Source organism: Manis javanica, chromosome 3 (genome assembly GCF_040802235.1).
Source record: "Manis javanica isolate MJ-LG chromosome 3, MJ_LKY, whole genome shotgun sequence".
NCBI classification, from domain to species: Eukaryota; Metazoa; Chordata; class Mammalia; order Pholidota; family Manidae; genus Manis; species Manis javanica.
Window position 1 is genome coordinate 30,190,165 of NC_133158.1, and position 15,446 is coordinate 30,205,610.

Sequence of the window (15,446 nt, forward strand, 5' to 3'; positions counted from 1 at the left end):
TAAGATCAGGTTCCATCTAAATTCAAGCTTGGGTTGCTGGGATTAGGGTTTCTTCTCAGTAGGGAAAAGCTCAAAGTATTCTTTCTTGTGTTTGTTAATGTAGATGATTCCTTAGTGCTCCTTGGCTCGAATTCTCTGCACTAGGTGAGAATTGCTGACAACAAGGAATGAGAGATTGATGTTAAAGCTATTGAATTTGATATGAAATTTAATGTCCTGGAAACATTTGGTAGGTGGGAGGAAAGGGGTAGTATATGCAGAGACACTTCTCCCATGTGCAACGATATGCTGCATGCTGTTGGAAGGACTACTTTAAGTTTATTTTCCCTCTTTAGGGGAATGAGCAGGGGGAAGGTTATTAGACTTCATCGGCGGAAGCAGGACAACATATCAGGTAAGCAGAAAATGGGTTAGGCCTGTATTTTGACATATAAATTTTTGTGACTTAAATATTCATCTCAAGAACCCTTCCTGTTAAGTTCCCATGGTCCCAGCTCTTGTGGAAACAGATAGAAGTCTTCTCAAGACCACTGTATAATTCTCTTGCAAATTAAATGTATCCAGAAACAACATTTTAGCCCTTGTAGCTATTAAAATACTCCTGTAAGCACAAAAAGAAACCCAGGTCCTTTTTCTGTGTTACACATTGAGGCAGTGGAGCTTGGGGACCGAATACAGGGAAGAAATATATATGATTCCGAACAGGGTTTATATGCTTAATGTCAATAATACAGGAAAAATACTGTTTTCATATGGAAGGATGGGTATTTTTTGTTGTTCTACAGTTGATAGAGTTAATAGTAGAAACAGTGACTTCCTGAACATGGGGTAGATCTAAAAATAAGTTGCTCTTACTGTACTTTCAAGGTTGTTTGTACAAAGCGAACTATGAAGTAACCTCTTTTCAGGTGGAGACAGCAGTGCAACAGAAAGCTGGGATGAGGAGCTTTCTCCTTCCACTGTGTTGTATACAGCAACACAGCACACACCTACAAGCATCACTTTAACTGTTAGAAGAACCAAACCCAAGAAGCGGAAAAAGAGTCCAGAAAAGGGTCGTGCAGCACCAAAGACGAAGAAAATCAAGGTAAGGCAGGTAGAAGTTTCTTCGTAAAAATGTCTGAAATAGTGCAAATTTTGGACCAAGACTGCACTGAAATTCTTCTAAGAAGTTTGATCCAGATGTTTGAAGGGCCAGTTTTGCTCTGCTTGTCAAAAATTGAATAATCTGTGTTACCAGCATGTAGCCCAACCTCTCTTCTGCCGCTCCATGCCATCACAGCTGGCACGGTGTCTTCCATTCCAGTCCCCATCCCATCCCAGGTATGAAGTCCCGGCCCCACCTGCTGCCGCTCATATGTGCTGCAGCCTCCAGTCTAGCCTTGCACTGTCCTTACAGTAGCTCCCCTCCTCCTCAGCCCCAAAGCTCAGTGTGAAATTCTTATCCTGATACATGCCCCCCTCATGTCATTCGGTTGTGTTTTCCTTGTTTGAAAAAAAAATCAAGAAACATCTCTTGAAAGGTCTATAGGCTTCCTCAGTTTCATGGTCACTTTCCTATTCTCAACAAAAATATCTCCAGGAGAAACCTCTTCTGTTTTGTGTTCTTTCTTCCCCATCGTGGCAACTTTGTTGCTCTTAGGTTACTTGCCCACCCCTTGTTAAGGGGATTGGTCTTTGTTTTCCTTCTTAATTTGAAAACTGGTAAATCTGCAACGTTACTTAACATTTTTATTTCTTTTTTCTTTGAGTGTCAGGGATGGATATAGGATTTAAGTGATGCATGCTCTTCCCTGTTTATTACCTAGTTCCACAATGGAAAGAATTAGAATTAGCCTCAGAGTTCACTGGCCTTGAGCTTCCCCTATTCTTGATAATAGTGTGGGGGATTCCATTGTATTTGTTACCGAGGGAAAAGGGGACAGACTAGAGCACTAGCTCTTGACTTAGTTTTAGTCTCAGGTATAACTGTCATTCTTGGTACCAAGTTTTGTTTTGTTCTACTTGTTTTCCTCTTTGGGATAGGCATTTCGAGAGGGATCCCGGAAGTCCTTGCGGATGAAGGTAAGGGGTATTCTTCCCTGATGCTGTGTTTTACTTCACTGTGATCTTGCATTTTGGTCAGCTTCTTTCCTGACATTGATGGTCTGGGAATCTTGGAGTCTGCTTTTCGTTAGTTTGAAATTGTTGCCATTCAGTTTTCGTAGAGCCTTTCTCCAAAGTAGATTTTCTTGGCCATTTTCTGAAATAATTTCCCTTTCTGTAATCCTTCATTTACTGTTTTTATATTGGTTGCTTTTCTGGGGGGATACAACATTTTGCCAAACAAAGTGAGGCTGATGTGTTCTGTCATTGTGATTGGCTCCACCTCAGGACAGGTTTTTTCTGGTGATACAGGTTTTCTTGTGTACACACCCTACACCATGTGGTTTTTAATCACCAGTTGAAAGGATAAATTTCATCAGTAAGAAAATAGTAGTATTGATAGGAATTACTCTTACTAGAACTACTTTTGAACTGTTTTCTCCTGGCATGTCTGTTCGGTATAGAGGACTCAGCTATGTTAGTGTGTTTCCTTTCTTTAGTTGTCAAAAATTTTGGAGAGTGGTTGGAGAATAGAGCAATTATATGTAATAGTTTTAAAGGCCTTTTAGGTACTGAATGATAAAACAGTGTTTGCCCAAAGAAGATTTGATTTTACTGTCCATTACCTTCCTTTACTTATGTATATATAGAAGGACAGCATACCTCCCAAACTGTTACTCATGGCTTCAAAGCATTTAATTAGAATTAAGATCTAGTTTAATTCTGTGAGTATTCATATCTCTAAATATGTAAATTATACAAAAGCAGGATCTTTCCTGTTGACAGTTATATAGCATAAACATTAAAGTCTTTTAGTGAAGATAAGCTTTTTTTAGGATTTAGAGAGAGAGAAAGCATGGATATGACTAATGTTATCCAAGGTCACAGGTAACACTCTAAAATTTGAAGGCCTTGCCTTGCATATACCTATAAATAGACTTGTACAAATGGAAGAGGAGTTAGTGCCCAAAAGCATCGGGTCCTGGAATATCTTGGAATACAATTATATTATTATTTCTTTGCTGTGTCTATCACTTGAAAGGAGCCATGCTTGCTTTAACTATCCATTTGTTTTTGTTTCATTTACTTAGAGGGACCCTTAAATAGACTTACGGGGCAGACACAACCCTGATCCCAGCTGGTAAACCCTTTTCTCTTTTATCAGCTTGCCTCCAGAGGTTCAAAACCTCTGAAAGCTGTTGACTAGCTGTCCCAGAAAACTACATGTGAACTTCAAATATTGCTGTCAATGTTGAGATACTGACACATAACCCCATACACATGTTAAAATTTAGACAATAAAAACACTAATCAGTTTATTTTGATTCTTACATCATAATTCTAAGTTGAGTTACAAAGTTTGTACTCAGAATTAGTTATTAGTAAGAACACCAAAGATCTGGGTAAGAGCCATAAGAATGGGAAAAATTTGTGTTTTGGATTTTTAATCCCTAAGTGAAGAGCTCCCCTACTGAAACTACTGGAAACCAAGGTTTCTCAGCCTTAATACTGTTGACAGTTTGAACCAGGTAATTCTTTGTTGGGAGGGAGACTGTTGTTTGTATAGTAGGCTATTCAGGCACATCCCTGGCATCTGCCCACTAAGAGCTAGTAACACACACATGCAGGTGTGATAAAAATGACTTCAGTTGTTACCAAATGTCTCCTGGGGGTAAAATCACCTCTGAGAACTACTCTGAACCTGCTGAGATGGGGTCTCCAGTACCCAGAAGAATGGGATACCAAAGTAGATGGAGTTGTATTAGTGAAAAACAGCTAATGCTGTGGCAGAGGCTGCCAGTATAAATTAGGTTTAACAGATTATAAGTTTAATGGTCACGCTGTCTGCTTAAACCTGGGAATACTCTTTGGGTACCCCTAATCCCCAGTCTTACAAGCCCCCGTAAGTCTCAGGTTTTGTACTTTCCTAATGCTCCGCTGCTGCTGACACCTCAAGCAGGTGATACTCCGTTCTCAGTGTGTTGCCCTTATGTGTTTCTTAGATCCCTTTGTGTATTGTTCAGTCTTTTGGACTCTACTGAGAACACAGTGGTGTTAGTTTTTTCCTTCCATTTCCCCATTCCTGGGGGAAAGGATGGAAGACAACAATGAAACAAGAACAGTGACACAAAAATGAAAGAAAGCAATTGTTGTAATAGGTATAAATGTTCTCTGAATCATTCACAGAAAGTATGTTTAATTTTCTTACGCCTTTTTTTGCAAGTATAGTGTGGACATGGATTTGGTGCTGTTGTTTTTTCCTTCTGGTCATCACTAGGGTGGCATCATCACTGTTGGTGTTTGTTTTGTTTTCTGATGACATCTTAAGTCTTGAACACTTGGAAGAGAATGTGTCAGACTTAAGCTGTGTCTCTGTAGCTCAAGCACATATAAAACTGTTGAGGATGATGTTGAGATAAAATAATCTTTTCTCAGTTCTGTCAACATAAAGGGCAGATTTTTTCCTAACGACTTGTAGCCATGTACCTCTCAGCAGGTTCCTATGTTCCACCTACTCACCCTCCTCCCCGACCTCACCTCTTCAGAGTGTAGCTGTTTAAACTGTCAAAAATAGAGTGCTAGAAAGATACCCTCCAAATGATCATTTTTTTCTATGGGAGGTGAGATTATGACTTATATTTTTATTTGGGTCACACATATTTTAATGAATATGTATCAATTGTATATGAAAATAATAAGTCACAGAAAAACAAAAACATTCTCCTGGAGAGTAGTAAAACAATACCATTTTGGGGCAGCATGCTAACACAGATGTATTGGAATTTAAGTTATGTGATATTTTGAGGTATCTCTATTCATTTTTATGAAGATTTTCTCACGAACTTCATTCATTCTTCTGATAAAACTAATTTTTACGATTTAAAGATGGTCACAAAATCATGGGATAGGACGGGATAGAATTATGACCTTGATTAATTTCTCACTTTATAAATGAGGAAACTGAGCTTTTCTAAGAAGTTAGAGTGAGGATTTAATAATGTGGGTAACTGGTGAACCACTGTGTTGTATATATCATCAACTCTACTTCAATAAAAAGAAAGAAATTATTGAAGGCCTCCCTATCATCAACTGTACTTCAATAAAAAGAAAGGAATTATTGAAGGCCTCACAGTTCACTGGTAATGAAACCATGATAGAAGCCAGATCCCCTGACTCCCAGGCCATTACTCTTTATGCCACACAAACTGCCAAGTGAAAACAAATTTTCTGTGGAAATACAGCCTGTTTGCCCACCTACCAGCCCTCCATCCCACCCCATTTTTATGCATGGACTCTCCTAACCTATGTAACCTTTGTTTTCTACAGAATTCTCCTTCTGAAGCACAGAATTTAGATGAGAATACAACTGAGGGATGGGAAAATCGGATAAGACTATGGACTGATCAGTATGAAGAAGCTTTCACTAATCAGTACAGTGCAGATGTACAGAACGCCCTTGAACAACATCTACATTCTAGCAAGGAATTTGTGGGCAAACCAGCAATTTTAGACACTATAAATAAGACTGAATTGGCCTGTAATAATACAGTTATTGGTTCCCAAATGCAGGTAAGGATTAAAGGGTTACACTCTCTAAGTAAGTAGTTGAGATTGTTAGAACCCAGGAAAAGGACATATATTGGAATTATCACTTCTTTCAAATGTACAGGACCTTAGAATAACAAATTAGCCACCTCTTGAGCATCTTTTACCAAAAGTGACTGGAAAACTACATGGATACGTATTTCTAAACTATCTTTATTGATTAAAAATAGATAAATTAGGAAATTTTATGTACCCTCAGCAGGAAATAGTAATAAAAGGCTAAGCTTGTTCTTTCTCATTTTTACATCAGAGTGAGCTACTAAAATCTTAATCATTTACTTTTCTTTGATCTTTTCTTGCCTTTTGGTGGGGATAGTGACAGGTTCATTAGATGGAGCCTATTTTCTAGAAATACTGAGCTTTTAACAAATTGAAATTTTTCTGATCATTGAACTAAATACCATATAAATAAAACCTAAAAAATATTGGCCTTTTCTTTAACTAGGGAATATCTTTAGTGTCTGTCTGCTCTGCTGCTTTTGCTGTTGTGTAAAGTCAGTACTCTGGTTTTCTTCAGTTACAGTTGGGAAGAGTCACTCGCGTTCAGAAGCACCGGAAGATCCTGAGGGCTGCAAGAGATTTGGCTTTGGACACTCTTATAATAGAGTATCGAGGGAAAGTCATGTTACGACAGCAGTTTGAGGTCAATGGGCATTTCTTCAAAAAGTAAGAATATTATTCTTTGAGCAGTGAGGGCTAAAGTGGGCCTGGCTGAGCAGTATGGCTCTAAAAACCATTCTTGTTGATAGGATGCTCTTAGGGAAAAGATTATAGCTCAGATAAGCTCACTCTTGTCTGTTATTTGTAGAGAAGTACAAATAAGTCTGCAAATTATTTATTGTATAAAGTGGTAATGACTCCTTTCCAAGCCAAGCATTCCTTGCTTTGTGCATGCTCTTTAATCAAAAGCAGACAAGCATGTGATGTTTTCCAAGTTTAGACATTACAAAGGACTGCTGCTTCTTCTGTCAGCATATGCTTCATATTTGAAGTGAAATCATGGGGTGGCCTTTTTTTTGTGTTGAGAATTACAGAAATTTTAATTATATCCCTAGACCATACCCCTTTGTGCTCTTCTACTCCAAATTCAATGGTGTAGAGATGTGTGTGGATGCACGTACTTTCGGTAATGATGCTCGGTTCATCAGAAGATCTTGTACACCAAATGCAGAGGTAAGATTTTTATAGCAACTTCTCTTTGCATGGACCCACCAAAGGACAAGTCTACTGAAGAAGCAGTCTGAAAACTTCACCTAGATTAAGTCTGTAGGTAATGGTTATAATCATTCATTGTAAGAGACCAGAAACAAAAGTAATGATGCATTTATTCTGGCAGGATGGGGACAAGAAATAGAAAAAAGCACTTAGCATTTGCTAAAGAGAATAAGTTAGACTGGATAAAAAGTCAGTGTTGTTATATTAAAGAAATTGCCAGATGATGTCATTGGGCCCAAACTAAGCTATATGGTTGCGGTTTTTTAGAATTTAGGTAAGAGTGTTGCAGGAGATTTAGACATTTCTAGAATTCATTACTAAGTAAATAGTGCAACCACATCAAGTTCAGCAAAAAAGTCAACAGAGCTTTTGTTACAGGCTAAGGAATTTTATTCTCTGGTGTGACTGAAAACAGCTTTAACATGTAGAACAGTGATCTTACTTACCCTTATTTTTAACATCTAGAGGTTTCTCCATTTCAAGAAGTATCATAAGTTTTTAAACAATTACTATCTGATTGTTTTACATGAAATGATAGAGTTAAATAACAGACTACAATAACTCTTAAGTGGGGAAATTATTTGAGTAGAAGGTTTCTTTCATCTTACTGAGAATTCCTGGTCTTTGTAAGTCATCAACCATAAGCCTTGTTCACACAGGTGCGACACATGATTGCAGATGGGATGATTCACCTGTGTATCTATGCAGTGTCTGCCATCACCAAGGATGCTGAGGTCACCATAGCATTTGATTATGAGTACAGTAACTGGTAAGACCGCCAAATCTTTCCTTATGCAAATGCATTTTAAACTATTGTGTCAAATCTTCCTTGCCATTTTTTTTTTCTTTTACATAATCTTTTCATGAGTCATTCATTTTCTGTCTAGAATTCGTGAAGAGAAGGACAGATTTAGGGTGTTTTTTAAGAAAAAGGTATATAATATGATGAGACTGCTCACCAGTATCCTAGCCAAGGGTGTTTTGGCTTATGCCTCTATAGCAAGAATAGCAAAAAGGGTGTGTATGAGACACTGCTAGAAATTGTGGTAGCATCTGTTATGCATGTAGCACATATGCCAGGGCCATATAGAATGAGAATTTAAAGATTCACACAATCCACTCAAACCGTGTCATCAAGCTGTATATGACCATGAAGAAAAACAGCAATGGCAAGTCATAGATGCATATATGATGGGTTTTGTAAGAGATGCTTTTCCTCCCTTGGTCCTTTTAGGCAAAAAGCTCATGCTGTAAATTGATGTTTAACACAGATACAAGAAGAAAAGGTATTAATAAGTAGGGAATCCAGTAGTGAGGGACATGGTCAAGGCAGATGCAAGATATCACTGACTCACTGCCCACTAACGGGCGTAAATACAGTTGTAGTGGGACTTTCTTCCCTTTCCATTGACCATATGTAAGAAGGAAAAGTTGAGAAATACAGAATATAGAAAAATACTCACAGGACTCTTTGATATCTCTGCTTAATTTATTTGAAGACAGTACCAGAGGAAGTTACTAATGTTATTAATGTTTCAAGACAATGAATGGATCATATGACTGATTTTCAAGGGTACTAAGACAGGCACTTTTGGTTGTTTCTTTGGAGCAGTAATTATAAAGTGGACTGCGCATGTCACAAGGGGAACCGGAATTGCCCCATACAGAAAAGAAATCCCAATGCTGCAGAACCGCCACTCCCACCACCACCAAGCCTGCCCACTGTTGGAGCAGAGACGAGGCGTAGAAAAGCGCGACGGAAAGAGCTAGAGATGGAGCTGCAGAATGAGGCCCCAGAAGAGGATAACAACCAGCAGCCAGAACAAGTTCCTGAGAAAGTTACTGTAGCCAGCGACCACGAGGTAATCTCCCTGGTTAGAGGATGTTGCTGTGGTGCTGGGTGTCCCCAAATAAAGAGGATCCCAGGTTGCCACATGTTTTATGTAAGGAATATGTGATGACACATAATGCCCTTCATATCAAGGTGGGTGTGCATTCATTCATATACATAAATTTTTTTTACAATGTCAAGAACATCCTTTCAGCTACTTCCCAGGTTTCTGTCCAGAGAATGGGGCTTATTCACCTTTGTTTACCATGTGATTCCACATTAATAACACTATAAAGCACAAGAAATTGTTGCTAGGGAGTGTAAGCTACAAAAAAAAAAAACAAAAAGACTGCATTTTTCCCTAGAGCTTAAGTGTACAGCTGAATATTGCCTCTGTCTTAAAGGAAATAGACAATCCAGAAGAAAAAGCAGCAGAAGAGGAGAAAGAAGAAGTTGCAGATGACCAGGAGAACTCAGTTCACAGCCGGAGGGTGGGTATCTGCTGACACCCTGTTGTTACTGCTGCCTGCAGCACGTGAACCCCTTCTCTTTTGAGTGTGTATCATCCATTTCTTTGACAAGATTCTGTACCGTCACCTGCAGGGGATGATTTGGGCTTTTTGTATAAGCTAGATTTCATTATTTTTTTTTATTTCTTCCCACCCACAATACAGTAGTTGTTGAGTCATTGTTATCTGATGATGGTCTTGAGAGGTTTCAAAACAAAATGTCTGTTGGGGCTACTTGCTCTGACTTAGTGACTTTCTAATTTTGGCATTTAAAAAAAGATCCTTTCATCATATGAATTTCAAGTCCACTTTTTTGCTGAAACTAGCCATGTTTAGTTCTATCCCTGAGAAGAGGTTCAATAAAATGTACTTGGTTACTTTTGAATACTGAAAGCATAGAGAAAAATTGGTTTTAATGGCTATTTTTTTATATTGAAAAGTTTAAAAAGAGCCAACCTTTTTTGAAAAGTTCAGGTTTGGCTTTGCCTTCCTTTACAGTTCTTCACAACATATAAAGTGAAAACTTAATTTTTTTAGTTTTTACTTAATGTTCTCCAACATGTATGTCATCTTACTGGTAGTTCTATAAATGTTTATAAATTTCCATTAATAGTACTGCTTAAAAGCTGTTCCTTCCTGCTTCCTTCTATGCTAATGCTATTTCTTTCTAGACCCGGGAGGATAGGAAGGTGGAAGCCATTATGCATGCTTTTGAAAACTTGGAGAAAAGAAGGAAGCGGCGGGATCAGCCCTTGGAACAAAGCAACTCTGATGTAGAGATTACCACCACCACCTCAGAGACTCCTGTTGGAGAAGAGACAAAAACTGAAGCCCCTGTATCTGAGGTTGGCAATGCTCCTTCAAACGTTGCCATTCCTAGCACCCCACAGACTGTTGGAGTGAACACCCGGAGGTCCTCCCAAGCTGGGGTAAGAAATGAAAAGACTTCAGGCCCTAAACATCCTTCCTTTTGCTGTTGTGACTTACCTGTGTTTTTGGAATGATAAAATCAGCGTTTCCAGCTTTGCCTCATAATTGCAATAAATAAGGCCATTTACATCAGCTCATTTGTGAGATTCAGGGAGACAGAATTTGAGTGACACTTTCAGACTAGAGTGGAACTTCATATTGTTTCTGCCAGATAAACTCTTGGTGCATTCATAAAAATTACCAGATTTCCCTTTTTGCTCTTTTATAAAGCACAATTATACACTTGATTTTTCATAGGATTCTCAGGATAAAGTCATCTTTTACTCTACCCCAGTAATGAATTCTAAGCCTTAAGCTAAAACATTAGTATCTGGGTAAAAAAAGAGAAAGGGAAGAGTTACCTTCCCTGCCAAGCACCCTAAAACTACCTTCAGCTTACTTTGACCTGTTTAGAAATACTTATTAGAAAAAGAATTAGCTAACCCGGGCATCTACCTATAGTCTCTTAGCTGATTTAAATACATACATTTTTATAAGGATTACGTTTGAAATTAGTATTAATGTTTCTAAGCACTCCCTGTTTTCACCAGTAAACATTCATAATGCTTAAAGTGAATAGGAAACTGGATAGAAGGTTTGCTGATAAGATATTTCTGGTAAGCATTTCACTCTGCTATGCTTGTAGGATGTTGCTGCAGAAAAAACAGTCCCCAAACCACCTCCAGCAAAGCCTTCTAGGCCCCGACCGAAGAGTAGAATTTCTCGGTACCGGACCAGTTCAGCCCAAAGACTGAAGCGTCAGAAGCAGGCCATTGCCCAACAGGCAGAGTTGGCACAAGCTGCCTTGGAAGAGGGAGGAAATAACAATACAGTTACTCCTACTGAAGCTGGAAATATAGACAGTTCTGGAGAAAATAGGCAGTTAACAGGGTCTGACCCAACTGTGGTAACAGTTACTGGACCCCACGTCAGTCGTGCTGTGTCTAAATACCCCAAAACCAAAAAGGTAAGTCATGAATACATCTTCCTAAGACTTCTCTGGCAAGGTCCGTATCTTCGTAAAGTGAGAGGACCTGTGATCCCCAGGATAAACAGATCATCTAAGTATTAGACAAAAGTTTTAGATAAAATGCTCTAACACAGGGGATCAGAGCCATCCTACTGCCTTTCTTTTGTTCCTGTAATTTTTAGGCAGAGCTTAACTTGCTGAAAGCTGGAATTAGTCCTTCCTTAGAGGTCATAGAGAGGGTGAAGGAAGATAGCCTTGCATTCTGAACAGCCAGTTCATACTCTCTGTAGCTACTGTATCTACCTCTGTCCTAGTTCCTAGATGAAGTTTATCTTTGTGAGCTACACTGCTGCCTCTGGCCTCCACATTCCAGCATTGACTAAAGATCTCTCTTTTACCTTAGTATCTAGTTACAGAATGGCTGAACGACAAAGCAGAGAAGCAAGAATGCCCTGTTGAGTGTCCTTTACGTATCACCACAGACCCAACTGTACTGGCAACAACCCTGAACATGTTACCCGGTCTCATCCATTCCCCATTAATTTGCACCACCCCCAAACACTACATTCGCTTTGGTTCACCCTTTATTCCCGAGAGACGTCGAAGGCCCCTCCTGCCTGATGGCACCTTCAGCTCCTGTAAAAAGGTACTTGTTTTTTTCTTTAACCTAGAGTGCCTGTAACCATGACTACCTAATGCATTCTCTAGATAGCCACTCTATGCCCATGTGAGTTTGTAATGGGTTATTGTTCATGAATACTAATGCATCGGGTCAGTGGGACTAAGGTAGGCCAATAACTGCATTTTGGGTGCTCAATTTGTGAGAATTCCTTGTTGCCTTTTCTGAGAGCCCTGGAGGTTACTGAGTCGAGAGCATACAGCAGTTGATGATTGGGCAGGGAGGGTTGTTTTGTGCGTGCTTTTGTGGTGTTGGTCACCTTGTCCATTTGTGTTTACTGTGTGAGATTGGGCCCCAGGTACTCTAGAGCACTGCTGCGTAAGTGAAAAATGTTCGGATTGTGTTTTGAATTTATTCCATCACTATTAATTATTTGAATGAAAGGAAAGGAAAAGTCCTTTTATAATTGGTATAATTCTGTTGCTTGATCAAATGGCAAGTTGGACTGTTTATTCCCTAGTGAATATAAAATATACTATAAAAATTCTCCCTCTCACCCCCACCCCGCCAGTGTTTTTGGATCCGCTGGCCAGTAGTGTTTGATAGTTGTTTGGAATGCTCTTTCTTAATTCCCAAAAACCCTGCATATTTTCCATGGGTGTCTCTCAGGAATAGATCACTCTCTCAGACCTATAATGTCATTTTTGTGTTTCTAGATGTGTCGGGCGCCCTTTCATTTGGCTTCCTTTGAGGTAGAGTCTGTTCCCTGGAACACCCTTTTCTCTTATCTTCAGATCTGGATTCAGGCTGCCTTCCTCAGTGTCTGCTGTTGCCCTTCTCCACGGGCATCACGTGCACGAGGATGCTGCAGATAGATTATTTGATGTGATGAAGTCTTCAACTCCAGGCAGGTCTTCCCTGACTCCTCCAAATTTAAAGCTCTTCTCTTTCCCCAAAGAGCAGAAATTATTTCTTGGTGGGGAGGCGGTCGTGAAAGATAAACCAAAGTTGTGTGGGATAGGGAGGGGGCACCAGATCTGTGCCCAAAGGAGAGGCATTGCCACTAGATGAGCAGCACACACTGAAGAAAGTCTTCTCCTAATCACACATCTTACCCAAGTATTTGAGTCGCTTACTGGTTTATATGGGGGAAATGCCCAAGTAGAAGAACTCCTAAAGAAAAATTTGACCGTGAGATCTTTGCCAAAAGGGTTGGTAGATAATAATGCAATAACACGAATAACTTTTCAGTGTCAGAAATAAAAGCAATGACAACTCCTTTAAAAAAAAAAAAAGACATTAGAAATTTGCCCAAGTGGTAAAGGAGGGTTGGGTTCCTGGGAATACTTTCTTATACTAAGTTGCTTATCTTGAATCTTAGACATTATCTGACAAGGAAAAAAAAACTTGCTTGCATTTAATGAGCAGTATGGTTAACCTTACTAACATAATAATTGGAAAGTTGTATTAACTCTGGTGTGGCATGCAAAATGAGTCTTCCTATTACATTTAGTTCATTCCCTCACTTAAAAGGAACAACTCAAAATCTCCTTTTTTTTTTGTATCATTTATGTACAATTACATGAGGAACATTATGTTTACTAGAGTCCCCCGCATCACCAAGTCCCCCCACATATCCCATTACAGTCACTGTCCATCAGCGTAGTAAGACGCTATAGAATCACTGCTTGTCTTCTCTGTACAACTCAAAATCTTAACTGCAGTTTCAGAGTATTGTTTAACAATTACAGATGGTACAGGTATGTAGTTTGGAGAAGCAAGTCAAGTGATGCTTCATAGATCTATGAAAGAAACTTTGTCCTTTTGTACTGTTTTTGGCTGAACACAGTGCTAGACTTCTAAGGATGGTAACTGTTGAAGCATCTTATCAAGCCACATAGTTGAATCTCTTATTTTGGTACAGATGAATAGCAAAGTCTGAATTGTAAATAGAATGGACTACCTCTTAAAGTGCCACCTTCATCATTCTGATGCTGGGTTACTATCTTTATGTTCCCATCTTGCTTTTCCAACTAGCAGAGTCCTGTGAAAACCAAAAACATGTATATGAATATAACTTCAAGTCTGATAGCAAATCCATATCTTTTGAGTTTTTTATACCTAGTAATGGTTTAGAACTTCTGTCTATACTTCATCTTTTTATCTCCACTAGCAACAGACAGAAATCCCATTTAGCTGATATATTCTCCAAATGTATCTGTCCATCCTTAGTCTTGTTTTATATAGGCTCCGCTCAGGCACTTTTATCTATATGTGTCTGTAGGGAGGGTTCAGGGTATGTATGCTGAAATACCATAGTAAAATTATCTTACTTAAATTGGGTCTTTTAACGTTGTTTAGGTTTAGGTCTGAATTGTTTAAGTTTCAAGCACAGCCTTAATATTTGCTGTTAAAATATAAAGATTATACTGTTAAACAAAAATGTGGCATTTTGGGGAGTAAAATTAATGCAGTTGGACCTTTATCTACAAATTGAACTCAGCTTTATCCTGGGTGGGGATGGAAAAGAGTTCTCTTTAGATTCGCTAAAAGTATCTAGTTCAAGACCTAAGAACATTTCCATGAAAACAAAATTGTAATAAATTTCTGAAAATCCCTCAGATAAGAGTATATGTAAAACATGAGAAAAACCATCCTCCATGAGATTAGTTAGAACAGTGTGTATTTTTAATACGCCTGTTTCATATCTGATTAAAGGAGGAAAAGGCCTCATAAGTTAAAAATTGTGTGAAGTCGCATATGCATAGTTGCCTCTAGATTCTTAGAATGTTTGACAGAACATTTTATGATCCCCATGGAATTTTCAAATTAAATTGCTTCATAGTTCTTAGGAAGCATGTTATGGAATATCTTTTATTGGGTCTTACTTTGTATTTTAGACCAGAAACATTTGTAAGTGGATCACGAGCCTTTCAGTAGTATCCCTCCCATTCTCTGTAAATCTTCTATAACTTACCTTCTAGACCGTAGGGCATTTGGTGACCCAGATTTTTTTTTTATTAAGGTATCATTGATATACACTCTTATAAAGGTTTTACAAGAAAAACAATGTGGTTATTACATTCACCCTTATTATCGAGTTCCCTCTCCATACCCCATTGCAGTCACAGTCCATCAGTGTAGTAAGATGCCACAGAGTCCCTATTTGTCTTCTCTGAACGATACTGTCTTTTCTGTGACCCTCCCCACACCATGTGCACCAATCATGATACCCCTCAATCCATTTCTTCCCTCCTCACCCGTTCCCCCCCCACCCCTCCCCTTTGGTAACCACTAGTCCCTTCTTAGACTTAGAGTGTGTGAGTCTGCTGCTATTTTGTTCCTTCAGTTTTGCTTCATTCTTATACTCCACAAATGAGGGAAATCACTTGGTGTTTGTCTCTCTCTGCCTAATTTATTTCACTGAGCATAATACCCTCTAGCTCCATCCATGTTGTTGCAAATGGTAGGATTTGTTTTCTTCTTATGGCTGAATAATATTCCATTTTGTATATGTACCACATCTTCTTTATCCATTTATCTACTGATGGACACTTAGGTTGCTTCCATATCTTGGCTATTGTAAATAGTGCTGCAGTAAACATAGGGTTGCATATGTCTTTTCAAATCTGAGAAGTTGTT

General features: G+C 38.8%; 1 protein-coding gene across 23 annotated transcripts in view; it reads left to right on the plus strand.

The window, feature by feature from the left end:
* The window catches only part of SETD5 (SET domain containing 5), a 75,020-nt gene that overhangs the window by 35,736 nt on the left and 23,838 nt on the right, over window positions 1-15,446 (plus strand). For 16 of the 23 annotated variants that reach the window (XM_073230971.1, XM_073230972.1, XM_017644030.3 and 13 more), the window contains 12 exons: window positions 336-394; window positions 909-1,087; window positions 2,026-2,064; window positions 5,413-5,655; window positions 6,209-6,357; window positions 6,747-6,864; window positions 7,566-7,675; window positions 8,519-8,768; window positions 9,142-9,228; window positions 9,918-10,175; window positions 10,862-11,182; window positions 11,589-11,831. In XM_073230971.1, coding sequence (XP_073087072.1) covers window positions 336-394; window positions 909-1,087; window positions 2,026-2,064; window positions 5,413-5,655; window positions 6,209-6,357; window positions 6,747-6,864; window positions 7,566-7,675; window positions 8,519-8,768; window positions 9,142-9,228; window positions 9,918-10,175; window positions 10,862-11,182; window positions 11,589-11,831 — 2,056 coding nt within the window. Of the gene's footprint in view, window positions 1-103; window positions 145-335; window positions 395-908; window positions 1,088-2,025; window positions 2,065-5,412; window positions 5,656-6,208; window positions 6,358-6,746; window positions 6,865-7,565; window positions 7,676-8,518; window positions 8,769-9,141; window positions 9,229-9,917; window positions 10,176-10,861; window positions 11,183-11,588; window positions 11,832-15,446 lie in introns of all 23 variants that reach the window. The other 7 variants (XM_073230975.1, XM_073230979.1, XM_073230978.1 and 4 more) reach the window with 2 other exon arrangements.